Here is a 27589-nt window from a genome sequence, read left to right as displayed (position 1 = left end):
TTGCTTTCACGCCCATCCATAAATATAGTCACTTCCGTTCGATCTCATTAATCTCACCCTTACTAAATACACCCTCACCATGGTGCGTTGTCTCGCAGGTGAAAGTGTGGGATCTGCCTGAAATAGATCCACGAAAATCTATCCAAGGAAATAGATCCATGTTGGTAAACAGTGTTATTGTTATCACTTGGTTATTGATTATGCTTTATCATTCATGACGGGAGCATATCGATAAGACAGATCTCCTGCCTCCTTTCATAGTTATGATGTAGGTTGGTGAATAGAGGATAAATGGTCCTATAGCGCCGGAATATGCCTACGCATAATGCAGACAGAGGACTCTATTTCTTTGGGAATGATATGACTGATGAGCCAGGACGGTATTATAGTGTGTTGTACTGTATTTCATTTGGGATATAATGTTGAAAAACCTACATGAAGGTCAGGTCAATTTCCTTGTCCTATCTGTGTCACATTTGAAATAACAAGTTCATAACCAGTCAGCAAATCGTTGGATCAAGTTAAATATATAAGCAGACCTTATTATTGTTGCGCTATGCTGGATACTGTATATGTTTTACCAAATCTCTACTCTTCTCTACCACTCTGCCAGTAGGTGCCAGTACTACCACTGAGCTCTGAGCAGTCCATGCCCTAATGTTATCCTGAGAAATTGATAGTCGAGAAATGGCAGAGATGATGATGATGATGATGATGATGATGTCATATAGCCCTAACCAAGTGGTATTGAGTGCTGCAGTGGTAAAGAGGCTACAACGATATTAAAGTACTGAGGATTATGTTCGCTGTTCATCACTGGCTGAGTTAAAGGCTCTATGACTCACAGTGCTTCAACAGCCAGTCAGCATCAGCCAGGAGGGGGGACTTTTTACCATGTTGTTATGTCATCACACACACACGGACATGCACGCACACACAGAGCACATACTTGCTCACACTGTGCTAAATGTCATACAAGCATGTGGGCACACACACACAGACACACATAACACATATACTTGCAACATGCTTGCTGTCATGCAAGCACACACGCACACACATGGTTTAAACAGGGTCCTCTGTTTAATTGCCACATCTTGACTGTTTACATGAGCGATCACAGAGTGAGTCAGCTTTGATGACTTTTCTCTCCTCTCTGGCTTTGCACCCCTGACTCCTACACTCAAAACCATGACTTGTATGGTTATGTAAACATATGTTTCCCATGCCAGTAAAGCCCTTTGAATTGAATTGAGTGTGAGAGCGTGTGTGTGTGTGTGTATGTGCTTGTTTGCGTGTTCATGTGTGTTAGATAGGCAGCATTGTCTGTGTATTGTTACCTCTGAATGAATCTACTGCAGAACGAGCCACTACTGTGACTGTCCTCCATTTGCTATCAACTATCGCCACCTGCTTTTTATAACAGGAAGCTACTGCTGCAATAAGTGATTTCTATAGCTGTCAGCAGGGGGCAGTAACGCTGCATGAATGAACTGGCAATGGTCCACCTATCACTATTATGATTTAAGCTCAACCAGGTCTACAGCATGACAACCTGCCATGGTGTGAGTCAGATAATACCATATTTTCTGGTATAGTGATATGTATTAGATGTATACACTGCAATTATTACCTTTGTTCAGATGGCATTCGCTATAGAAATAGCTGATGAATCATCCACGTTGCACCCTCCTCTTCCTTCTCTCCATCTTCTGTTAACAAGGAATATAGAGAAGGATTTTTTTTAATTTTTTTAATATTTTTTATTTCACCTTTATTTAACCAGGTAGGCTAGTTGAGAACAAGTTCTCATTTGCAACTGCGACCTGGCCAAGATAAAGCATAGCAGTGTGAGCATACAACAAAGAGTTACACATGGAGTAAACAATTAACAAGTCAATAACACAGTAGAAAACAAAGGGGGGGTCTATATACAATGTGTGCAAAAGGCATGAGGAGGTAGGCAAATAATTACAATTTTGCAGATTAACACTGGAGTGATAAATGATCAGATGGTCATGTACAGGTAGAGATATTGGTGTGCAGAAGAGCAGAAAAGTAAATAAATAAAAACAGTATGGGGATGAGGTAGGTGAAAAGGGTGGGCTATTTACCAATAGACTATGTACAGCTGCAGCGATCGGTTAGCTGCTCAGATAGCTGATGTTTGAAGTTGGTGAGGGAGATAAAAGTCTCCAACTTCAGCGATTTTTGCAATTCGTTCCAGTCACAGGCAGCAGAGTACTGGAACGAAAGGCGGCCAAATGAGGTGTTGGCTTTAGGGATGATCAGTGAGATACACCTGCTGGAGCGCGTGCTACGGATGGGTGTTGCCATCGTGACCAGTGAGCTGAGATAAGGCGGAGCTTTACCTAGCATAGACTTGTAGATGACCTGGAGCCAGTGGGTCTGGCGACGAATATGTAGCGAGGGCCAGCCGACTAGAGCATACAAGTCGCAGTGGTGGGTGGTATAAGGTGCTTTAGTGACAAAACGGATGGCACTGTGATAGACTGCATCCAGTTTGCTGAGTAGAGTGTTGGAAGCCATTTTGTAGATGACATCGCCGAAGTCGAGGATCGGTAGGATAGTCAGTTTTACTAGGGTAAGCTTGGCGGCGTGAGTGAAGGAGGCTTTGTTGCGGAATAGAAAGCCGACTCTTGATTTGATTTTCGATTGGAGATGTTTGATATGAGTCTGGAAGGAGAGTTTGCAGTCTAGCCAGACACCTAGGTACTTATAGACGTCCACATATTCTAGGTCGGAACCATCCAGGGTGGTGATGCTAGTCGGGCATGCAGGTGCAGGCAGCGACCGGTTGAAAAGCATGCATTTGGTTTTACTAGCGTTTAAGAGCAGTTGGAGGCCACGGAAGGAGTGTTGTATGGCATTGAAGCTTGTTTGGAGGTTAGATAGCACAGTGTCCAAAGACGGGCCGAAAGTATATAGAATGGTGTCGTCTGCGTAGAGGTGGATCAGGGAATCGCCCGCAGCAAGAGCAACATCATTGATATACACAGAGAAAAGAGTCGGCCCGAGAATTGAACCCTGTGGCACCCCCATAGAGACTGCCAGAGGACCGGACAGCATGCCCTCCAATTTGACACACTGAACTCTGTCTGCAAAGTAATTGGTGAACCAGGCAAGGCAGTCATCCGAAAAACCGAGGCTACTGAGTCTGCCGATAAGAATATGGTGATTGACAGAGTCGAAAGCCTTGGCAAGGTCGATGAAGACGGCTGCACAGTACTGTCTTTTATCGATGGCGGTTATGATATCGTTTAGTACCTTGAGTGTGGCTGAGGTGCACCCATGACCGGCTCGGAAACCAGATTGCACAGCGGAGAAGGTACGGTGGGATTCGAGATGGTCAGTGACCTGTTTGTTGACTTGGCTTTCGAAGACCTTAGATAGGCAGGGCAGGATGGATATAGGTCTGTAACAGTTTGGGTCCAGGGTGTCTCCCCCTTTGAAGAGGGGGATGACTGCGGCAGCTTTCCAATCCTTGGGGATCTCAGACGAGATGAAAGAGAGGTTGAACAGGCTGGTAATAGGGGTTGCGACAATGGTGGCAGATAGTTTCAGAAATAGAGGGTCCAGATTGTCAAGCCCAGCTGATTTGTACGGGTCCAGGTTTTGCAGCTCTTTCAGAACATCTGCTATCTGGATTTGGGTAAAGGAGAACCTGGAGAGGCTTGGGCGAGGAGCTGCGGGGGGGGCGGAGCTGTTGGCCGAGGTTGAAGTAGCCAGGCGGAAGGCATGGCCAGCCGTTGAGAAATGCTTATTGAAGTTTTCGATAATCATGGATTTATCAGTGGTGACCGTGTTACCTAGCCTCAGTGCAGTGGGCAGCTGGGAGGAGGTGCTCTTGTTCTCCATGGACTTCACAGTGTCCCAGAACTTTTTGGAGTTGGAGCTACAGGATGCAAACTTCTGCCTGAAGAAGCTGGCCTTAGCTTTCCTGACTGACTGCGTGTATTGGTTCCGGACTTCCCTGAACAGTTGCATATCACGGGGACTATTCGATGCTATTGCAGTCCGCCACAGGATGTTTTTGTGCTGGTCGAGGGCAGTCAGGTCTGGGGTGAACCAAGGGCTGTATCTGTTCTTAGTTCTGCATTTTTTGAACGGAGCATGCTTATCTAAAATGATGAGGAAGTTACTTTTAAAGAATGACCAGGCATCCTCAACTGACGGGATGAGGTCAATGTCCTTCCAGGATACCCGGGCCAGGTCGATTAGAAAGGCCTGCTCACAGAAGTGTTTTAGGGAGCATTTGACAGTGATGAGGGGTGGTCGTTTGACTGCGGCTCCGTAGCGGATACAGGCAATGAGGCAGTGATCGCTGAGATCCTGGTTGAAGACAGCGGAGGTGTATTTGGAGGGCCAGTTGGTCAGGATGACGTCTATGAGGGTGCCCTTGTTTACAGAGTTAGGGTTGTACCTGGTGGGTTCCTTGATGATTTGTGTGAGATTGAGGGCATCTAGCTTAGATTGTAGGACTGGCGGGGTGTTAAGCATATCCCAGTTTAGGTCACCTAACAGAACAAACTCTGAAGCTAGATGGGGGGCGATCAATTCACAAATGGTGTCCAGGGCACAGCTGGGAGCTGAGGGGGGTCGGTAGCAGGCGGCAACCGTGAGAGACTTATTTCTGGAGAGAGTAATTTTCAAAATTAGTAGTTCGAACTGTTTGGGTATGGACCTGGAAAGTATGACATTACTTTGCAGGCTATCTCTGCAGTAAACTGCAACTCCTCCCCCTTTGGCAGTTCTATCTTGACGGAAGATGTTATAGTTGGGTATGGAAATCTCTGAATTTTTGGTGGCCTTCCTGAGCCAGGATTCAGACACAGCAAGGACATCAGGGTTAGCAGAGTGTGCTAAAGCAGTGAGTAAGACAAACTTAGGGAGGAGGCTTCTGATGTTGACATGCATGAAACCAAGGCTTTTTCGATCACAGAAGTCAACAAATGAGGGTGCCTGGGGACATGCAGGGCCTGGGTTTACCTCCACATCACCCGTGGAACAGAGAAGGAGTAGTATGAGGGTGCGGCTAAAGGCTATCAAAACTGGTCGCCTAGAGCGTTGGGGACAGAGAATAAGAGGAGCAGGTTTCTGGGCATGGTAGAATATATTCAGGGCATAATGCGCAGACAGGGGTATGGTGGGGTGCGGGTACAGCGGAGGTAAGCCCAGGCACTGGGTGATGATGAGAGAGGTTGTATCTCTGGACATGCTGGTAGTAATGGGTGAGGTCACCGCATGTGTGGGAGGTGGGACAAAGGAGTTATCAGGGGTATGAAGAGTGGAACTAGGGGCTCCATTGTGAACTAAAACAATGATAACTAACCTGAACAACAGTATACAAGGCATATTGACATTTGAGAGAGACATACAGCGAGGCATACAGTAATCACAGGTGTTGAATTGGGAAAGCTAGCTAAAACAGTAGGCGAGACAACAGCTAATCAGCTAGCACAACAACAGCAGGTAAAATGGCGTAGACTAGGCAACGGGGCCAACAGATAAAACAAACAAGCAGAATGGAGTACCGTGATTAATGGACAGTCCAGCGTGCATCAGCTATGTAGCCAAGAGATCAGTGTCCAGGGGGCAGCGGTGGATGGGGCAGGGAAGCTGGACTGGCGAGTGTTATCCAGGTTAAAAAAAACTAACAATGACTAAATAGCTTGTAGCTAGTTAGCTGGTTAGCTTCTGGAGGTTCTTGAGTGTGTTCTAAAAATAAATAAAAAATAATAGCGATTCCGTATCACATTGGGTGAGGCAGGTTTCCGGAAGGTATAAACAAATTAAAAGTCAAAAGAGATACAAAGTAAATATGGGTCCGGTGGGCGTTTGGGACGCGGCGATTCAGGCGGTTAGCAGGCCTGTGCTAACAAGCTAACAGTTTGTAGGCCCGGGCTAGACAAGGTAGCAGTTAGCGGACCGGAGCTGGACAAGCTAGCAGTTAGCAGGCCGAATTAGTAAGCAGCGAGATAGCGAGGGCTAGAGAGTTAGCCTTTGGGGGACGTCGCGATGGGGTGAGTCTGTTTATTCCTCTTCATACGGTGACATCGATAGACCGGTCGTGGGCCCGGATATTGTAGCTCAGGAGTATGCTACGGTGGTAGCGCAGGCCGGGCTAGCTTCAAGCTAAGTGGGTGGAAACGCTAGCCAGGGGTAATCATCCGGGGTTGCGGTTTAGCTAGATAGCTAGTTGTGAAGATCCAGCGTATTTGGAAGCTTAGGTTTAGCAAAATGTTTTTAAAGGGATAGCTATGTAAAAGAACGAAAAATAAACAAAAAATAAACGAAATATACAGGGACACGACACGACAGGACGACTTACTGCTACGCCATCTTGGATATACAGTTACTATGATTGAAGGATGAATCATGAATGATATTGAATGATATTGCTGCAGAATCGCATTTTCTCCCTACACTCCTCCTATCTTTCTCTCTCTATCTTCCTCACTCCTAAATAAAATCAGAACAAAGTGTTCAGGGTACTCCATTTTGTTTATTTTTGTTTATCTGTCTGCCCCAACTCAGGCCCTGTGTATAGTTAACCGACCATCTCTGCCCATTCATCGCCATTTTACCTGTTGTTGTTGTCTTACCCGTTGTTGCCTCTCCCAATCAACACCTGTGATTACTTTATGCCTCGCTTTATGTCTCTCTCAAATGTCAATATGCCTTGCACACTGTTGTTTAGGATAGTTATTATTGTCTTAGTTTACTGCGGAGCCCCTAGTCCCACTCAACATGCCTCAGATAACTCCTCACCCAGCATATCCAGCCCTTCCAGAGATGCATCCTCTCTTATCATCACTCGGTGCCTGGGTTTACCTCCACTGTACCCGCACCCCACCACACCCCTGTCTGTACATTATGCCCGGAATATATTCTACCATGCCCAGCAATCTGCTCCTTTTATTCTCTGTCCCCAAAGCACAAGATGACCAGTTCTTATAGCCTTTAGCCGTACCCTCATCCTACTCCTCCTCTGTTCCTCGGGTGATGTGGAGGTTAACCCAGGCCCTGCGTGTCCCCAGGAGCTCTCATTTGTTGACTTCTGTAACCGAAAAAAGCCTTGGTTTCATGCATGTTAACATCAGAAGCCTCCTCCCTAAGTTTGTTTTACTCACTGCTTTAGCACACTCCGCCAACCCTGATGTCATAGCCGTGTCTGAATCCTGGCTAAGGAAGGCCACCAAAAATTTGGAGATTTCCATCCCCAACTACAACACTTAAACTGGGATATGCTTAACACCCCTGCAGTCTAAGCCCATATGCTTAATACCCCGGCAATCTAAGCTAGATGCCCTCAATCTCACACAAATGATCAAGGAACCCACCAGGTACAACCCTAAATCTGTAAACATGGGCACCCTCATAGATATCATCCTGACCAACTTACCCTCCAAATACACCTCTGCTGTCTTCAATCAGGATCTCAGCGATCACTGCCTCATTGCCTGCATCCGTTATGGGTCTGTATATAGACATTCTTTTTTTTCTATTGTGTTATTGACTGTACGCTTGTTTATTGCATGTGTAACTCTGTGTTGTCTGTTCACACTGCTTTGCTTTATCTTGGCCAGGTCGCAGTTGTAAATGAGAACTTGTTCTCAACTAGCTTACCTGGTTAAATAAAGGTGAAATATTGGTCACGTGCACAGGATACAGGCTGTAAACAGTAGAGTGAATTGCTTACTTGCAAGCTCTCCTCAACAGTGCAGAACACATGATGAAAGATATACACAAATAAGTCATAAAAGGTCGTAAAAAAAGAGGAGAAATAGTCATGATTTGGATATGCACAAAAATAATATACGGTATAAACTATGAAATGTGCCAATAGTGAATAGTGACATGGTTGAGCAGCTTAGATAAATAATAATAAGTAGTAGCAGCGATGATGACACACACACACATACGGTCATCATTGCTGCTACTATTTATTATTATTGTGTGTGTGTGTGTGTGTGTGTGTGTGTGTGTGTGTGTGTGTGTGTGTGTGTGTGTGTGTGTGTGTGTGTGTGTGTGTGTGTGTGTGTGTGTGTGTGTGTGTGTGTGTGTGTGTGTGTGTGAGAGAGTGTGAATAGTCTCTTAAGGTGCAGGATTGAAGAGAGCCAGTACAAATACTCTGAAGGTGAATGCAGGTTTGTGCAGGTAGACAGCTTAGGGTTAGCTGTACAACAGTCTTATTGCCTGGAGGTAGAAGCTGAGTCCGAGATCTGATGCTCCGGTACAGCCTGCCAGAAGGGAACTGATCGAGCAGTCCGTGGCTTGGGTAGCTGGAGTCCTTGGCAATCTTCCCGGGCCTTCCTCAGACACTGCCTGGTGTAGCTGCCCTGCGGGGTTGGGAGCTCACCCCCAGTGATGGACTGGGCAGTCTTAACCAACCTCTGTAGAGCCTTGCAAGCTCAGGGCGGTGCAGTTGCCATTATGGTGACCACATTTAAAATACTCAAATGTGGGACAACGGGATGATTTTGAGGGACATTTGCGAGACAGTGTAGCCTGCATGAATAAAATAAAAATCCCCCTACCACTGCACAGAATGACTAATTGAAGCGCACCAGTACATTATGATATACAGTGCCTTGCAAAAGTATTCACCCCCCTTGTCATTTTTCCTAATTTCTTGCATTACAACCTGTAATTTAAATGTATTTTTATTTGGATTTCATGTAATAGACATACACAAAATAGTCCAAATTGGTGAAGTGAAATGAAAAAAATAACTTGTTTAAAAACAAAACTAAAAAAAACAAACATGTAAAACAGAGAAGTGGTGTATTCACCCCCTCTGCTATGAAGATCCTAAGCCTACCTTCAGAAGTCACATAAATAGTTAAATAAAGTCCACCTGTGTGCAATCTAAGTGTCACGTGATCTGTCACATAATCTCAGTAGCCCTACACCTGTTCTGAATGGCCCCAGAGTCTGCAACACCACTAAGCAAGCGGCACCATGAAGACCAAGGAGCTTTCCAAACAGGTCAGGGAACGAGTTGTGGAGAAATACAGATCAGGGTTGGGTTATAAAAAAAACATCCAAAACTTTGAACATCCCACGGAGCACCATTAAATCTATTATTAAAAAATGGAAAGAATATGTCAACACAGCAAACCTGCCAAGTCCACCAAAACTCACGGACCAGGCAAGGAGGGCATTAATCAGAGAGGCAACAAAAAGACCAAAGATAACCCTGAAGGAGCTGCAAAGCTCCGCAGCGGAGATTGGAGTATCTGTCCATGGGACCACTTTAAGCCGAACACTCCACAGAGCTGGGCCTTACGGAAGAGTGGCTAGAAAAAAGTAATTGCTTTAAAGAACAAAATAAGCAAACACGTTTGGTGTTCACCAAAAGGCATGTGGAAGACTCCCCAAACATATGGAAGAAGGTACTCTGGTTAGATGAGACTAAAATGTAGCTTTTTGGCCATCAAGGAAAACGCTATGCTTGGCGCAAACTCAACGCCTCTCACCGAGAAAGGAACACCATCCCCACAGTGAAGCATGGTGGTGGCAGCATCATGCTGTGTGGATGTTTTTCATCGGCAGGGACTGGGGAACTTGTCAGAATTGAAGGAATGATGGATGGTGCTAAATACAGGGAAATTCTTGAGGGAATCCTGTTTCAGTCTTCAAGAGATTTGAGACTGGCACATGTGTTTGTCTTGTCCCATGTAAATAGTCTGTTTTCAGTTTTTTTTCTCCATATATATTTTAATCTCACTTTCCATCTACGAACTAAGTATACTTTCCTGCAACCCGCCTCACCCAATGTGATACGGATCTGCTATTTTTATACCTTATAACTGGAACCTCCATCAGAAGCTAGCCAGCTAACTAGCTACTAGCTATTAGTCACTGTTAGCCACTGCTAGCGGTCTTCAACCTTTAGCCCGGACACCAGCCAGCTTTAGCTTGGACAATACCTGCCAGTCTGCACAGCGCGATATCAACCCAGAGCTTATCGGACTGCCGCAAGCTCTGGACCATTACACCAAATCATCGCAGCTAGCAAGCTGCAACCGAGTGGCTATTGTTGGCTAACGCCTCTGTCCCGAAGCAAGAACCAGTTGGCCTTGAGCTAGGCTCGAGCTAGGCCCATCTCCCGGCTAGCCGACAAAGTATACCAGCTAATACTTGGGCTACAATACCTCTTTTGCCAATTGGCCTGGACCCTTTATTGTCGACGCGGTGCCCCGTCGATCCATCATGACTGGTCTGCCGACCGTAATCGTCCGGTGTGGTTTCAACAGGCTTTCCCATTGCGATGTTGCCGAAAACCCATCTGCTAGCCCCGGTCCACAAACTTTCTGAACGCTGTGTCTCCCGCTCATCTAACGTAGTAGCGACTACCGATCGCCTCCCTGAGTCACCTATTGCTGCTCATTGGACCTTATGATCACTCGGCTACACAGCTGATGCATGCTGGACTGTTCACTGACACGGTATATCATTTTGTTTATCTGTCGGGCCCAGCCTCGAACTCAGGTCCTGTGTGTACCTAACTGACCTCTCTGCCCATTCATTGCCATTTACCGTTGTTGTCTTAGCTCTCCCAATCAACACCTGTGACTGCTTTATGCCTCTATTGAATGTCAATATGCCTTGTCTACTGCTGTCTTGGCTAGTTCTTATTGTTTAATTTCACTGTAGAACCCCCAGTCCCGCTCAACATGCCTTAGCTCTTTTGTCCCCCACACATGCGGAGACCTCACCTGGTATAACTGATGCCTCCAGAGATGCAACCTCTCTCATCGTCACTCAACGCCTAGGTTTTTCTCCACTGTACTCACATCCTACCATACCCTTGTCTGTACATTATGCCCTGAATCTATTCTACCACGCACAGAAATCTGCTCCTTTTATTCTCTATTCCCAACGCACTAGACGGCCAGTACTTATAGCCTTTAGCCGTACCCTCATCCTACTCCTCCTCTGTTCCTCTGATGATGTAAAGGTTAACCCAGGCCCTGTAGCCCCCAGTACTACACCTGTTCCCCAGGCGCTCTCATTTGTTGACTTCTGTAACCGTAAAAGCCTTGGTTTTATGCATGTTAACATCAGAAGCCTCCTCCCTAAGTGTGTTTTATTCACTGCCTGAGCACACTCCGCCAACCCTGATATCCTAGCCGTGTCTGAATCCTGGCATAGGAGGTCACCAAAAATTCTGAAATTTCCATCCCCAACTACAACATTTTCCATCAAGATAGAACTACCATAGGGGGTGGAGTTGCAATCTACTACAGAGAGAGCCTGCAGAGGTCATACAATCCAGGTCTGTGCCCAAACAGTTCGAGTTTCTACTTTTAAACATCCACCTTTCCAGAAATAAGTCTCTCACTGTTGCCGCTTGTTATATACCCCCCTCAGACCCCACCTGTGCCCTGGACACCATATGTGAATTGATTGCCCCCAATCTATCTTCAGAGTTCGTACTGTTAGGTGACCTAAACGGGGATATGCTTAGCACTCCGGCCGTCCTACAATCTAAGCTAGATGCCCTCAATCTCACACAAATGATCAAGGAACCTACCAGGTACAACCCTACATCTGTAAACATGGGCACCCTCATAGATATCATCCTGACCAACTTGCCCTCTAAATACACCTCTGATGTCTTCAACCAAGATCTCAGCAATCACTGCCTCATTGACTGCGTCCGTAATGGGTCCGCGGTCCATCGACCACCCCTCATTACTGTCAAATGTGCCCTAAAACACTTCAGCGAGAGGGCCTTTCTAATCGACCTGGCCTGGGTATCCTGGAAGGATATTGACTTCATCCTGTCAGTAAAGGATGCCTGGTTGTTCTTTGAAAGTGCTTTCCTCACCATCTTAAATAAGCATGCCCCATTAAAAAAAATTGAACTAAGAACAGATATATCCCTTGGTTCACTCCAGACTTGACTGACCTTGACCAGCACAAAAACATCCTGAAAATTGCATCCTTTAGCACTAATTCCAAAAAGTGTTGGGACACTGTAAAGTCCATGGAGAATAAGAGCACCTCCTCCCAGCTGTCCACTGCACTGAGGCTGTCACCACCGATAAATCTATGATAATCGAGAAATCCAACAAGCATTTTTCTACTACTGGCCATGCTTTCCACCTGGCTAACCCTTCCCCGGCCAACAGCTCTGCATCCCCCGTAACGACTTGCACAAGCCCCCCTCCTCCTGCTTCTCCATCCAAATCCAGATAGCTGGTGTTCTGAAAGAGTTGTAAAATCTGGACCCCTACAAATCAGCTAGACATTCTGGTCCCTTTCTTTCTAAAATGATCCGCCGAAATCTTTGCAACCCCAATTACTTTTTCGATTATAATCACAGCCGCGTATATTCCCCCCCAATGCAGACACATCGATGGCCCTGAACAAACTTTATTTGACTCTATGTAAACTGGAAACCACATATCCTGAGGCTGCATTCATTTTAGCTGGGGATTTTAACAAGGCTAATATGAAAACAAGACTCCCTAAATTCTATCAGCATATCGATTGTGCTACCAGGGCTGGTAAAACCCTGAATCATTGTTATTCTAACTTCCGCGACGCACATAAGGCCCTCCCCCACCCTCCTTTCGGAAATGCTGACCACGACTCCATTTTGTTGCTTCCGGCCTATAGACAGAGAATAAACAGGAAGCTCCCGCGCTCAGGTCTGTTCAACGCTGATCTGACCAATCTGATTCCACGCCTCAAGATTGCTTCGATCACGTGGATTGGGATATGTTCCGCATATCGTCAAACCACAACATTGATGAATACGCTGATTCGGTGAGCGAGTTTATTAGCAAGTGCATCGGCGACGTCGTACCCACAGCAACTATTAAAACCTTCCCAAACCAGAAACCCTGGATTGATGGCAGCATTCGTGCGAAACTGAAAGCGCGAACCATTGCTTTTAACCAGGAAACATGACCGAATACAAACAGTGTAGCTATTCCCTCCGCAGGGAAATCAAACAAGCTAAGCGTCAGTATAGAGACAAAGTAGAGTTGCAATTCAACGGCTCAGACACAAGAGGTATGTGGCAGGGTCTACAATCAATCACAGATTACAAAAAGAAAACCAGCCCCATCGCGGACCAGGATGTCTTGCTCCCAGAGAGACTAAATAACTTCTTTGCTCGCTTTGAGGACAATACAGTGCCACTGACACGGCCCGCTACCAAAACCTGCGGACTCTCCTTCACTGCAGCCGACGTGAGTCAAATTTTTTAACTGTGTTTTTAAATGTGTTAACCCTCGCAAGGCTGCAGGCCCAGACGGCATCCCCAGCCGCGCCCTCAGAGCATGCGCAGACCAGGTGGCTGGTGTGTTTACGGACATATTCAATCAATCTTTATCCCAGTCTGCTGTTCCCACATGCTTGAAGAAGGCCACCATTGTTCCTGTTCCCAAGAAAGCTAAGGTAACTGAGCTAAATGACTACCGCCCCGTAGCACTCACTTCTGTCATCATGAAGTGCTTTGAGAGACTAGTCAAGGACTATATCACCTCCAACCTACCTGACACCCTAGACCCACTCCAATTTGCTTACCGCCCCAATTGGTCCACAGATGACGCAATCGCAACCACACTGCACACTGCCCTAACCCATCTGGACAAGAGGAATACCTATGTGAGAATGCTGTTCATCGACTACAGCTCAGCATTTAACAACATAGTACCCTCCAAACTTGGGTCTCGACCCCGCCCTGTGCAACTAGGTACTGGACTTCCTGACGGGCCGCCCTCAGCTGGTGAGGGTAGGTAACAACATTTCCACCCCGCTGATCCTCAACACTGGGGCCCCACAAGGGTGCGTTCTGATCCCTCTCCTGTACTCCCTGTTCACCCACGACTGCGTGGCCATGCACGCCTCCAACTCAGTCATAAAGTTTGCAGACGACACCACAGTGGTAGGCTTGATTACCAACAACGATGAGACGGCCTACAGGGAGGAGGTGAGGGCCCTCGGAGTGTGGTGTCAGGAAAATAACCTCACACTCAACAAAACAAAGGAGATGATTGTGGACTTCAGGAAACAGCAGAAGGAGCACCCCCCTATCCACATTGACGGGACAGTAGTGAAGAGGGTAGTAAGTTTTAAGTTCCTCGGCGCACACATCACGGACAAACCGAATTGGTCCACCCACACAGACAGCGTGGTGAAGAAGGCGCAGCAGCGCCTCTTCGACCTCAGGAGGCTGAAGAAATTTGGCTTGTCACCAAAAGCACTCACAAACTTTTACAGATGCACAACCAAGAGCATCCTGTCGGGTTGTATCACCGCCTGGTATGGCAGCTGCTCCGCCCACAACCGTAAGGCTCTCCAGAGGGTAGTGAGGTCTGCACAACGTATCACCGGGGGCAAACTACCTGCCTTCCAGGACACCTACACTACCCAATGTCACAGGAAGGCCATAAAGATCATCAAGGACAACAACCACCTGAGCCACTGCCTGTTCACCCCGGTATCATCCAGAAGGCGAAGTCAGTACAGGTGCATCAAAGCAGGGACCGAGAGACTGAAAAACAGGTTCTATCTCAAGGCCATCAGACTGTTAAACAGCCACCACTAACATTGAGTGGCTGCTGCCAACATACTGACTCAACTCAACTCATACCCTACATTACTCATCTCATATGTATATACTGTACTTTATACCATCTACTGCATCTTGCCATCTTTATGTAATACATGTATCACTAGCCACTTTAAACAATGCCACTTTTATATGTTTACATACCCTACATTACTCATCTATGTATATACTGTACTCGATACCATCTACTGCATCTTGCCTATGCCATTCTGTACCATCACTCATTCATATATCTTTATGTACATATTTTCATCCCTTTACAAGTGTGTGTATAAGGTAGTTGTTGTGAAATTGTTAGGTTAGATTACTCGTTGGTTATTACTGCATTGTCAGAACTAGAAGCACAAGCATTTCGCTACACTTGCATTAACATCTGCTAACCATGTGTATGTGACAAATAAAATTTGATTTGATTTGATACTAGCCTGTTCAACCTCTTTTGTATCATTTGAGATCCCTAAAGGTTGGAAAGCTGCCACGGTCATCCCCCTCTTCAAAGTGGGAGACACTCTAGACCCAAACTGTTACAGACCTATATCCATCCTGCCCTGCCTTTCTTCGAAAGCCAAGTTAACAAACAGATCACCGAACATTTCGAATCCCACCGTACCTTCTCCGCTATGCTATCTGGTTTCCGAGCTGATCATGGGTGCACCTCAGCCATGCTCAAGATCCTAAATGATATCATAACCTCCATCGATAAAAGACAGTAGTGTGCAGCCATCTTCATCAACCTGGCCAAGGTTTTCGACTCTGTCAATCACTGCATTCTTATCGGCAGACTCAATGGCCTTGGTTTCTCAAATGACTGCCTTGCCTGATTCACCATCTACTTCTCAGATAGAGTTCAGTGTGTCAAATCGGAGGGACTGTTGTTTGGACCTCTGGCAGACTCTATGGGGTTGCCACAAGGTTCAATTCTCAGGTCTACTCTTTTCTCTGTATATATCAATGATGTCGCTCTTGCTGCTGGTGATTCTCTGATCCACCTCTATGCAGACGGCACCATTCTGTATACATCTGGCCCTTCTTTGGACACTGTGTTAACAAACCTCCAACCAAGCTTCAATGCCATACAACACTTCTTCCGTGGCCTCCAGCTGCTCTTAAATGCTAGTAAAACTAAATGCATGCTCTTCAACCGATCGCTGCCCGCACCCGCCCGCCCGACTAGCATCACTACCCTGGACGGTTCTGACTGAGAATATGTGGACAACTGCATATACCTAGGTGTCTGGTTAGACTGTAAACTCTCCTTCCAGACTCACATTAAGCATCTCCAATCCAAAATTAAATATAGAATCGGCCATCTATTTCTCAACAAAGCCTCCTTCATTCATGCTGCCAAACATACCCTCATAGAACTGACTATCCTACTGATCTTTGACTTCAGTGATGTCATTTACAAAATAGCTTCCAACACTCTACTCAGCTCATTGGATGTAGTCTATCACAGTTCCTTTCCGTTTTGTGACCAAATCCCCGTATACTACCCACCACTGCGACCTGTATGCCCTTGTTGGCTGGCCCTCGCTACATATTTGTTGCCAAACCCACTGGCTCCACGTCATCTATAAGTCTTTGCTAGGTAAAGCCCCGCATTCTCAGCTCACTAGTCTCCATTGCAACACCCACCCGTAGCACGAGCTCCAGAAGGTATATTTCACTGGTCATCCCCAAAGCCAACACCTCCTTTGGCTGCCTTTCCTTCCAGTTCTCTGCTGCCAATGACTGGAACGAATTGCAAAAATCACTGAAGCTGGAGACTTATATCTCCCTCACTAACTTTAAGGATCAGCTGTCAGAGCAGCTTACCGGTCACTGCACCTGTACACAGCCCACCCAACAACCTCATCCCCATATTGGTATTTATGTTTTTGCTCCTTTGTACCCCAGCCACTGTGATTGTTTGGTTGCGGGACAAAGGGCCAAATTGCGGTACTGTCCCACACAATCCGGGACATGTGTTCACCCGAGTTTCCATACCAGGCGGTGATGTAGCCAGACAGAATGCACCCCCACCCCCACACACTGAGCAGTGATAATCCCCACTTCACTGTAAGTGTGGAGCTGTGATAGCAGTACTGCATGCTGGGAAGGCGACATGCCTGGAGGAGGGTTTTGAGATTTACATTAGCAAACGCACACACACACACAATCTCATTAGCTTGGCAGTATAGTATTTCTAGCTCCCTACAGGCTGTAAAGCTATTTAGTGTGTGTGTGTGTGTGTGTGTGTGTGTGTGTGTGTGTGTGTGTGTGTGTGTGTGTGTGTGTGTGTGTGTGTGTGTGTGTGTGTGTGTGTGTGTGTGCTTGTTTGTTTAGGAGTAGAGGAATCTGGATAAACACTGGAAATGGAAAATATGCTTCTTTGGCAGTTCAGGCCCCTGCACTAGTGTAGTGAATAGGCCTACAGTATGTGTTTGTGCAGTGAAAGATTGGGTGTAGGCCTATAGAATATATATATATATATATATATGTTATGTTGATGGCTTTATAGGTATACCTCCACTGTTGTTCAGATTGTATTTAATATCAGGGCTTTTTGTGTTCATAGTGCTGTTCATATTAAGGATTGTGTGTAGGCTGTAGCAACAGAATAAAGTCAGTTCTCCGTAGTGGGTGGAGATTAAATAGACCGTCAGCACGTCCATACAGTTGAGAGGCAGTTTCAAATGTCATGACGTAGAGGATTCATAAACAGGGATTGGACCATAAAATTAGGAATTAGAATACGAAATAATTCATTTAAAACTATATAAGTAAATTTAAGGCAAACAAACTAAATAAGTAATTGAATAGGATCTCTATGGATTGGACCCGTAAAGAAATGCGAAATAACATTGAATTACTGGATATGAACAGAACATAGCCATGTAGCTACCGATAATACAGATGGACAAATCTCGCAGCCCTAACTCTGACGTCGTTGGCCCCCGTGCGCAAAAGGATTGGCCGAATTGGACAGCGATTTAGGTCTGCTGCACTAGAGCAGAAGGGAGAGACCGTTTCAAACTCCCCTGCCTCCATCTCTGAGAGCTAGAGGGAATCAGGATCCGCTGGTCCACCCCACAGCCGTTCATTGCCTAACCATGGCGGGTCCTGCAAACACCGGTATGAGCCCCTGGTATTCCTCTGGATCTAGTAACGACGCTCCCTCCCCACTCCCAGTCCTTACCGAGGAGAAGCCGCGGAAGAGGAGAGCATTTTGCCTGCCTCGGATGAAGTCCAAGAACCGCAACGACAGTGGCAAGCAACTCCAGCAGCTACCGCAGCAACCCGTGGCAAACAACAACAATATACCTTTCATAATCCACTGCCAGATCGGGAAGGAGATCAAGCACATATGCAGCAACTGCCGTGGCGCTGACCCTCAGGACGGTGAGTGGAGGGAGAATAGTGTTGAGGTTTTCACAGCAGCAGCAAGAGGGAGATGTTTTGATCTCCATTTCATGTTGGCGCCGCTCCTCCAAATCGACCGCTCCCTTGCCTTGCACACTGCCTGTAAAAATATGCCCCATCGCGGGCAGTTTTTCTTGATGGACGGGACTGCTGAGACTTTTCCCAATCCTAATAGCACTACTCGGAGTCAGAATATTTATGTGGCTGTATGAGTGTATTGGTTGTTTTTGATACGTTATTGGATGTAGGCTATAGCATTTTAATAGTCTGTTTATACTTCTGCTGGGTTTTTACATGTATGCTGTTACTATTCTAACATGCAACAATGTATCCACTCCGAGTGACGCAATTCTACTGTATCATCAAAGCAGACAGACAGCACCACTTTGAATAGTTCACTGAGATTGTACTTTGTAGGCTATACAAACACAGGGCACATTGATTCACCAAGGTAACAGACATGCTAGTCAACTGAAATAATGTTGATATGTGGTTTTATCAAGTAGCCCCAATCCAGAATATCCATAGTGATTGAGAAGGATCTAGAATCACCTATAACTGCAGATAAGATAAAGTAGTAGGTTGCTACTGTACTGTGACCCACCCTCCTATATCCCTGCCAGAAACTATTCCAGCGGATGGATTAGTTTTTTGTTCTCTCCTATTATACACAGTATGACCAAATTCCCTCAATGTGCACATATCACTAAGAACACTCGCACCTTCATCATGATGTGGTGCGAATGTGAGGTCAGGGGGCAGTGCCATATAGGCATATAACACTCACTTACACACTCTTACTGCTTGTGCAGACTAAGAGGTGTGTGTGTGTGTGTGTGTGTGTGTGTGTGTGTGTGTGTGTGTGTGTGTGTGTGTGTGTGTGTGTGTGTGTGTGTGTGTGTGTGTGTGTGTGTGTGTGTGTGTGTGTGTGTGTGTGTGTGTGTGTGTGTGTGTGTAAGAGCGAGACAGTCAGTATTTTTATTTGAATTTGAACAAGAACAAACATTCCAGCCTGTTGGGAGTTTAGAGGTGAGTGGAGTTTAGAGATGGAAAAATTGAGTAAGGACTCAACTGTATTTACTTTAGAACAGTCTGACATCTCCCTTACACAGCAGAGATCGTCATAGCTCAGGGAGAGAGAGATGGAGAGATGAGTGAAGAGAGATGTACAAAAAAAATAGAGATTGAGAAGTTTGAATGGCACCAAACTGGGCTGTGTATGTACATCATATTGAGAAAACATGTAAACCTCATCTGTAAACATTCCCTCTTCATCATTTCTTGTGTAATGATGTCTAATTCCATGGTGTCTTTATGTATTAATTAGAATGATTCTTTCAATTGCTCCTCTGAGTTCCACATACTTTGAATCGTATTGTTTTATGGATTATGTGACTGGTTTCTCTCCTCTTCTCTCGTTTTCTCTTCTCCTCTCTTTCAGTTGAGGAGGTGGAGCGAATAGCGGCGCTGCGATCTGATTCGCTGGTCCCTGGCACACACACCCCTCCCATTCGGAGGCGGAGCAAGTTTGCCACCCTGGGGCGTCTCTTCAAGCCGTGGAAATGGAGGAAGAAGAAGAGCGAGAAGTTCAAGCAGACATCTTCTGGTGAGAACCATATCTAACCTTTAACCCTAAGCCCTAAACCAGGGGGATCAAACTCATTCCATGGAGGGCATAGTGTTTGCTGGTTTTTGTTTTTTCCTTTCAGTTAAGACCTAGACAACCAGGTGAGGGGAGTTCCTTCCTAATCAGTGACCTTAATTTACTAATCAAGTCTAAGGGAGGAGCGAAAACACGCAGACACTCTGCCCCCCGTGGAATGAGTTTGGCACGTTCCCTAAACCCTAACCCCGAAGCCCTAGGCCTTGCTTTCTACCTCTCCCCTAACCCTAAAATCTACCGCCCTAAGATCTAACCACTTAGATTTATCCCTTGTATTCTACCTCTCTGCTTGCCCCTTAAGCACTCCCCCCTGCCCCACAGTAGCCGCACTCTTATGTCCTAAAGCTACAACCTTCAGTTGTGGAATAGATCACGGTCTCACCAGCTCACCCCTTAGCAGGAACAGTACGACTCCATTATGTTGACAAATGTAGGTACTATGAGGCACGAGGCAGAAGGCAGTGCTAGGTGGCTATATGCTACAGTATATGATGGGCAGCTAGGTGCTGTACTGGTTGATGGTTGTATTATGTAACGGGATCAGCAGTTATAGCACATAGGTGCCATGAAGCATCAGAGCCAGGTGCATGGTGTATGATAGTTATATTATGGTTATGTAACAGGGGATCAGCATGAATGCTGTAGGTCAGCTGCAGCTGTATATTATCGCCAACCGGATCAGTGGGGCCAACGATAACACAGGAGACTGGAGCTATGTCCAGGCTCTTCTTTAAAGTTTAAACAGTGGTATTATTACATTGTGTGTGCGTGCGTGCGTGTTAGACATCAGCAAGACCAGACAGACTCGAGCATAATTGTCCCCTTAAGCCTTTTTATAAATTATTTGAAATTAAAAAGACCAAATACTGCTACAGAACATTTACACAAGATCAGTCTTGTTCATCAAAAATGTAGAGAACAGCTGTGAAAGTGTTGACGGAAAATTCCCTGCAGATTCAGTTTGATGGCAGATACTGGAGTTCTAGCTAACAATGTCACTTGAATTGAATAATGCTCCAAAATTAAATAAGATATCTAATATAATGTTATACCATTGTTATGGTATAATATCTACACTGTAAAACATTTCCTGTAATTTTTACAGTAAATTACTGGCAACACAGTAGCCAGTAGGTTACTGTAAATTTACAGTAGATTACTGGCAGCACAGAAGTCAGAAAATTACTGTAGATTTACAGGACCTTTACTGAAACACACATTTCCAGCATATTACTGTAACACCTGACTACAGCAACGTGCTCTATTTGTATAATTTACATTGCATTACTGGAAGCACAGTGGTAAGTAAACTGTTAGATTTACAGTGCAGGCAGCAAGTGCCAAACAAGGCCAAAATTGATCCAAATAAAAATAGTTTGAAGGTGGACAGCAGTGTGCTTTGCAAGTGTTTTTTACATTTACATTTTGGTCATTTAGCAGACGCTCTTGCCCAGAGTGACTTACAGTCAGTGTATTAAGCCAGGGGTTCCCAAACCTTTTCACTCAGCCCCCCCTTCCAGCATTGAGGAACACGTCTATGTCTATGGGCACAAGCACTGTTCGTGACACAAACTGTTCACACCCCTCTTGTTGGCGGAGAGAAAATGTTACAGGTTTAAAGCTCATTTCCTGACATTCTACACTTTTTGTAATGGGGTGCAGAGATTTTTTTATTTTGTTTTTTAAGATAATTTTCTTTAAATTGTCTAATGTGTATTCATGTTAATTTTTGAGTGACTCAAACATTACAACAAAATATATGGGCTTAAAAACGTTGGGCTAGTTGATCTGGACATTTCTGACAAGTTATGACTGACATGACAAGTGGAAAGCGGATGATGCAAATTCCCAATTTTGAAATTGCACCTTGTGCATTCTACTATTACAACTTTCCAGAGTAAGTTGAAAGCCGGACTAAGTTCCCCACAGTTTGGGAATCACTGCATTAAACTAAAACAAACCTATCACAGTCATTGCAAGTAAAACATTTATGTAACAGTTACTGATAAAGTTGTTGTAGTTAAGGATACATTGGTCTTCAAAGTATTTTTGTAACAAGATGCATCAAAAGGTATCTTTTCCCATCTCTGGCTAGTGCAAAGTACTTTACTGTAATATTCACAGTAACTTGCCATGAGCTTCCTATAAGTTACTGTAGTATCAGAGCAACGAAGCAGAACAATACTGTAAAATTAGCCACTTGTAAGAAAGTAAATGCTACTGTTATCATAATATTTGTATTTTACTGTAATTACATGGGATTGATGCAAGCAGGTTGGCTGCTAGGTATTTGTATTTTACAGCATATAATGGATATTTCGTGTTTTAAATCACTTGCATTTCTAGAGGCCTAATCAAAGGCTTCTGAACTGGCCGTGATTACAAGGCATAACACCAGTAAAGGTTTAAGACATGCTGCCGATCTGTCCCCTGTACACTTTAAATTGTTCAGGTACTACACACATATCAATTCATTTGGTACAGCATTCTCACTGACAGGGGCCTCTCAAAATATGTTCATGAGCCAGAAATTATTTCGCCATCCACAACATTTTCCCACAATGCACCATAATTCACAGTATACTGCTGTAAATATACAGCAAAACAGGTGCACAGTACTATATTGTACAATTTTACAGCAGTGTAGCGGAATGCCGTTGAGCCCCCTTAATGCATTGCTCTTTACTGTACTGTAATAGAGAACTGTACATTTATTGCAGTAAATTTACCAAAATGAATTACGGCATTATGGTTTGTTATGCAAGGTAGTCCACACACACACACACACACACACACACACACACACACACACACACACACACACCAGTGGGGCGCTGTCTTTCTAATCTCATGCTGCTCCCCCAGCTGTCGTTGCAGTTTATGCTTTTTTCTGAACAGAATTATTATGGCATGTTAAAATAATGGCATACATTTTGGCATAATTCAAACAGTCACACATATTCTCGCAGCCAATATACTGTATGTTGACTGTTACACTCACTGTGCAGTATTTTTTTCACAGGATTCAGACAGAGACCAATGTATCAGAAAAATAACGTGCCGATTCTGCTGGCCAGTTATAAGCACAGTGAAGTTGGTGATGAAGTAGAATAGAGTAGAATCCTGTACCATATGATGTCAGTTAATGTTGTTGTGATGTCATATCCTGTACCCTCAGTCCTGGAGAGGAAGATGTCGACCCGGCAGAGCAGAGAGGATCTGATCAAGAGAGGAGTGATGAAGGACATCTATGACAAAGGTGAGGGGTCAGAGGGAGAAGAGGGAAGTTAGAACGCAGAGACTTTTGGCAAAACTGTTGTAGTTGTTCTTTGTTGCGTAATCAAAAATACTTTTGGCGGAAACGAAGTCAAGTCATACAGTCGGCATCACAGCATCCACATGGATTGACTCCAGGCCAGATTTGTACTGTGAACATGTTTTATATATATCTCCCTCTCTCTCTCTCTCTCTCTCTCTCTCTCTGTCTCTCTGTCTCTCTCTCTCTCTCTCTGTCTCTCTGTCTCTCTCTCTCTCTCTCTCTCTCTGTCTCTCTCTGTCTCTCTCTGTCTCTCTGTCTCTCTCTCCCTCTCTCTCTCTCTCTCTCTCTCTCTCTCTCTCTCTCTCTCTCTGTCTCTCTGTCTCTCTCTCTCTCTCTCTCTCTCTCTGTCTCTCTCTGTCTCTCTGTCTCTCTCTCCCTCTCTCTCTCTCTCTCTCTCTCTCTCTCTCTCTCTCTGTCTCTCTGTCTCTCTCTCTCTCTGTCTCTCTCTGTCTCTCTCTGTCTCTCTGTCTCTCTCTGTCTCTCTCTGTCTCTCTGTCTCTCTCTCTGTCTCTCTCTGTCTCTCTCTCTCTCTCTCTCTCTCTCTCTCTCTCTCTCTCTCTCTCTCTCTCTCTCTCTCTCTCTCTCTCTCTCTCTCTCTGCAGACGGGGCGGTAGTAATGAGAGGAGAGGAGGAGAAGATGGAGAACGGGAGGTCTCCAGCATTAGGAGGGTCTGATCCATCACCATGTGATGGAGCTGAGCTGATGGATGGAGCAGGGTCAGCCATAGGTACGTCTCAGGCCTTCTATCAACACACTCAAGCAATGGTTCATAGTCTCTCACTGTGCTGTTACATGACATCTGATTGGTCAATGTTGTTCTCAAATCTCAGGCCTTCTCCCAATACGCTCACCTATGGGTTCATTTCCATTCACCCTGTTCTAACATATCATCTAATTGATTTATTCTATGCCCAGGTACAGTTGAGTTCCAGATGTCTGGAGAGGGGGCGTGTCCACAAGACCACACCCAGAATCCCAGCCAGCCTCCACCCACTAAGAAGGTTATGGTGTATCCAGGCGAAGGGGCTGGGGCAGAGTCATCACATCACACCATAAAACATAAAAAACAACCCCCAGTGCTACCCCCCAAACCGTTCAACAGGCTGCCCAACCACATCACAGGTCTGTAATCCTCTGTGTCTATGTGCGTATCCCTGTGTCATTCTATGCGTTTACTTGTCTTTCTGTTTTTACTGTACCCCAGCCCACCAGCGTGCCGCTTGTGTGGGTGTATCAATCTGTGTATCTGACTGATTTTTCTCTTCTCTCTTTTCTCTTCTCTCTCCCTCTAGACGGTATGCCAGTGAAGCTGCCCTGTATGTCCATGAAGCTGTCGCCTCCTCTACCTCCTAAGAAGCTGATGATCTGTGTGCCTGTGGGTGCGGGGGGGAGCATGGAGCCCTCGGCCCTCACCTTTCAGAAGTGCCCCCCTCCCTCCCACCACGTGGGGTCCCTGGGGGGCCACTCCCTACACTACGGGACTCTCCCTGTGCCCCTACACCCCCCCAGCCGCATCATCGAGGAACTCAACAAGACCCTGGCCCTCACTATGCAGCGATACAAGAGGTGAGGATTAAGGAGAAGTGTGTGTTTGTGTGTTTGTATCCATGCCTCCATGTGGATGGATTCAATGGTTCACATATCCAGTCTGCCTTCTTCTCTATTCCCATTGGTCCTGCCCTGTGTCTACACTTCAGCAGTGAGTTGGATGGGGTCGTTAAGGAGCTTGTTTATCATGTGACTAAGGGTTTCTAATCAGTAGGGTTAAATTGGGAGTTGCCACAATACAGATGTAGGATCTTAATTTGATCACACTTTTGCAGGAGAACTTTCCTGCAACAGGAAATTGAAAAATTGGTGTATTTGAGTTTTTAAAAGTCTTCTGACATGATTTTCCCTTAACGAAAATGTATCAACCCCTACAAAAATGTCCATAAATTACAATCCACATAATAATTCACATGTCCTATTGCTGCAAGATTATTTTCCTGCTGTAGAAAACTGGCTCACCTACATCTGCACTGGGCAGCATTTTGAAACGTCTGGTCAATCACATCTCAGTACAGAGACCATTTAATCTAAACCTTCCCTGGAGAGCAGCATGGCTGGCATTGACTTCAGCTTCAGAGATGGAGCTGCACAAATTCCCAGAGCCTTGGTTTTACCTCTGGGTGTATGTGTATCATTGGCTGGTGTCTAACCAGTTCCGACCATTTTAGAGCGCCACACACACACACACACCATCTCCATCTGTCCACAGACACATGACACACGTGGAGAACACTCTGCAATCGACCCACACACTCTGTGACTGATGTGCCGGCGCCAGATTGGCCTCCCATGATCCATCACTCTAATTGGTGGGCCGGCAGGTGGTTTTGGACCCGAGCACCTAATAGATGTAGACATCCTATTCCTTTTGTAGCCCTTTTTGATTTACTCATTTGCTGTCTGAATGTTATGTAGGGCACACCTTAAACTGAGTTTGTAAAAGCAACAGAGATCATTATTCTCCGTTATGGGAGCTCCGCAGTTGCTCGATTGCTGCTTGCTTGCTGATCGGTGACGCTGCCTCAAGGCTCATTTGTGATTGGTGTGCAGTTTGTTTCCGCTGTGCCTCTCGTCTCCCCTATAGTTGAGGCAGGCTGTGTGATTTAGGTGTGGTAATGTGAGCCTCTAAAGCCGACCATGTCTGTTACATCCCTCCCTTACATCTCTGTTACGTCCAGGCAGTATAAGTCATGCAATGCTTCCCGGGCAGAGTGAGGTACCAACGTTATTTTAGGAGCCACTTACTGTGGCAATTAAGGGAGCGCTGGCTTGTTTTTCTACAGTGTTTCAGTCTTGTTTTCTCAGCTGAGGTGCCGTTTACATGAGTTGCAGAGGTTATAGGTCATAGCTCCTTTCATAGGAACTGATGGTGGAAACAACCTGACATTACCTAACTACTCCCCTGTCTAACACCACACACACACGGATGGACAGACACACAAACGCCCGCCATCTCTTGCTAACCGTTTACCTTTCTCACTGACCTCAGCTCGCTGCACCACGCGGTTCCCGCGGTGATGATATCATGTGACTACAACAAAGAGAACCTCCCCAACGAGGAAGACTATCAAGAACTACCTGGTTCGTACAGGGATGAGGATGATGAAGAAGATGACGATGATGATGATGATGATGAGGAAGAGGAGGAAGATGATGAAGATGAAACACTCTTTACAAGTACGTGTTTGTTTATACATAATTGGTTTGAGACAGTGGTGGCCGTTTGGTCTCTGCTTGGTGCCCCTGCTTCCTGGTAACAGCCTCAATGGCTGCTGGGATATGTGGTTTAAGAGCTCTCCTTTCATTGGACCCCTCCAGTCAGAGCTGTGGTTCACGTCCCTGATTTGAGCGTTGAATGTGACCAATCAAAGCACCGAGGTGACAGTGGCGTGTGAATGAGAGGTGTTCCGTAACATGTCTGTTACGTCAACAACACACACATAAGCCATGGCTGTTCCTCAGATCCCTTGTTCCAGTAGTTCCCTTCACCTTTTTTCATGAGCAGTTGTCTGAATGATTGATTTGAGGCCCGTTATGTCTATGAGGTATTTATACACACCTCTCCTCTCTGTAAGAGGGTGATGTAAACAGAAGAGTGGGTTGGAAACAGTGAACACACTCCCATCCTGTAGCTCTCACTGGATAGGGTAACTGCTGTGACAGTTGAATTGCTACTGCATGAGTTAGCTGTGGTGCTAGTAATTCCAATTTTATCAAAATGTTATGGACAAAATTTGCTGATCTTATTCTGGCCTCTCTATAAAAAAAATGTGTCCGTGTGTGTGTGTACATGTGTATAGGTACCCTGGCTCTGAAGGTGTTGAGGAAGGACTCCCTGGCCATTAAGATCAGTAACCGTCCGTCACAGAGAGAGCTGGAGGAGAAGAACATACTGCCCACACAGTCAGACCAGGAGAAACTGGAGTTCAGGCAGCAGATAGGCACCAAGCTCACACGGTGAGAGACACGCGCACACACATACAGATGCACACCCTCCCTACAGCAACGGAGAGACTTGAGTCACGTTATCATATAGGCACCAAGCTCGCATGGAGCGAGTCATATTCACGCATACTAACACACGCAGGCTCATCTGCTCTTACACGTTGCATACAGTCAAACCGATTGCCAAGCAACAAGCTGTTATGGTGAGAGATGAACTCAAGTGTGCTTGAAATCACAAACACACACACACACACACAGACACACCTCATCTCCCAGTCAGCACCTGTACACCCTGCAGTGGCCTGGTTGAGATGTGACCGGGCTACTTAAGATAGCATGATAGATGACACCTCATAATGGAGAGAGGAAGCTAAGCTGGAAGTGAGGAAGTGAGAAAAGGTAGAGGGACGGAGGATGGAGGGAAATTGATGAGAGGTAGAGGATGGAGGGAGAGTAGCAGAGAGCCTGTCACATTTTTATTTTAAATTTTTATCTTGAATATGCCAGTGAGAGGGCAGACATCTTCATGTGGGATTTTACGCTCACAGAGGACAGAACATGAATACAGGAGGGTTGTGGCAATATCAGTCA

At 45.6% G+C, this 27589-nt stretch overlaps 1 protein-coding gene across 3 annotated transcripts in view; it reads left to right on the top strand.

The window, feature by feature from the left end:
• phactr1 (phosphatase and actin regulator 1) overlaps positions 1 to 27589 on the top strand; it is an 80822-nt gene that overhangs the window by 47861 nt on the left and 5372 nt on the right. For 2 of the 3 annotated variants that reach the window (XM_031833612.1, XM_031833613.1), the window contains exons 2-8: positions 19461 to 19625; positions 22861 to 22941; positions 23604 to 23729; positions 23918 to 24124; positions 24295 to 24568; positions 26043 to 26230; positions 26854 to 27010. In XM_031833612.1, coding sequence (XP_031689472.1) covers positions 19461 to 19625; positions 22861 to 22941; positions 23604 to 23729; positions 23918 to 24124; positions 24295 to 24568; positions 26043 to 26230; positions 26854 to 27010 — 1198 coding nt within the window. Of the gene's footprint in view, positions 1 to 17327; positions 17999 to 19460; positions 19626 to 22860; positions 22942 to 23603; positions 23730 to 23917; positions 24125 to 24294; positions 24569 to 26042; positions 26231 to 26853; positions 27011 to 27589 lie in introns of those variants that run through there. The other variant, XM_031833611.1, reaches the window with a different exon arrangement.

The sequence above is a fragment of the Oncorhynchus kisutch genome, linkage group LG10 (genome assembly GCF_002021735.2).
Source record: "Oncorhynchus kisutch isolate 150728-3 linkage group LG10, Okis_V2, whole genome shotgun sequence".
In the NCBI taxonomy this organism is placed as follows: Eukaryota; Metazoa; Chordata; class Actinopteri; order Salmoniformes; family Salmonidae; genus Oncorhynchus; species Oncorhynchus kisutch.
This window is presented reverse-complemented; position numbering and strand designations above follow the sequence as displayed.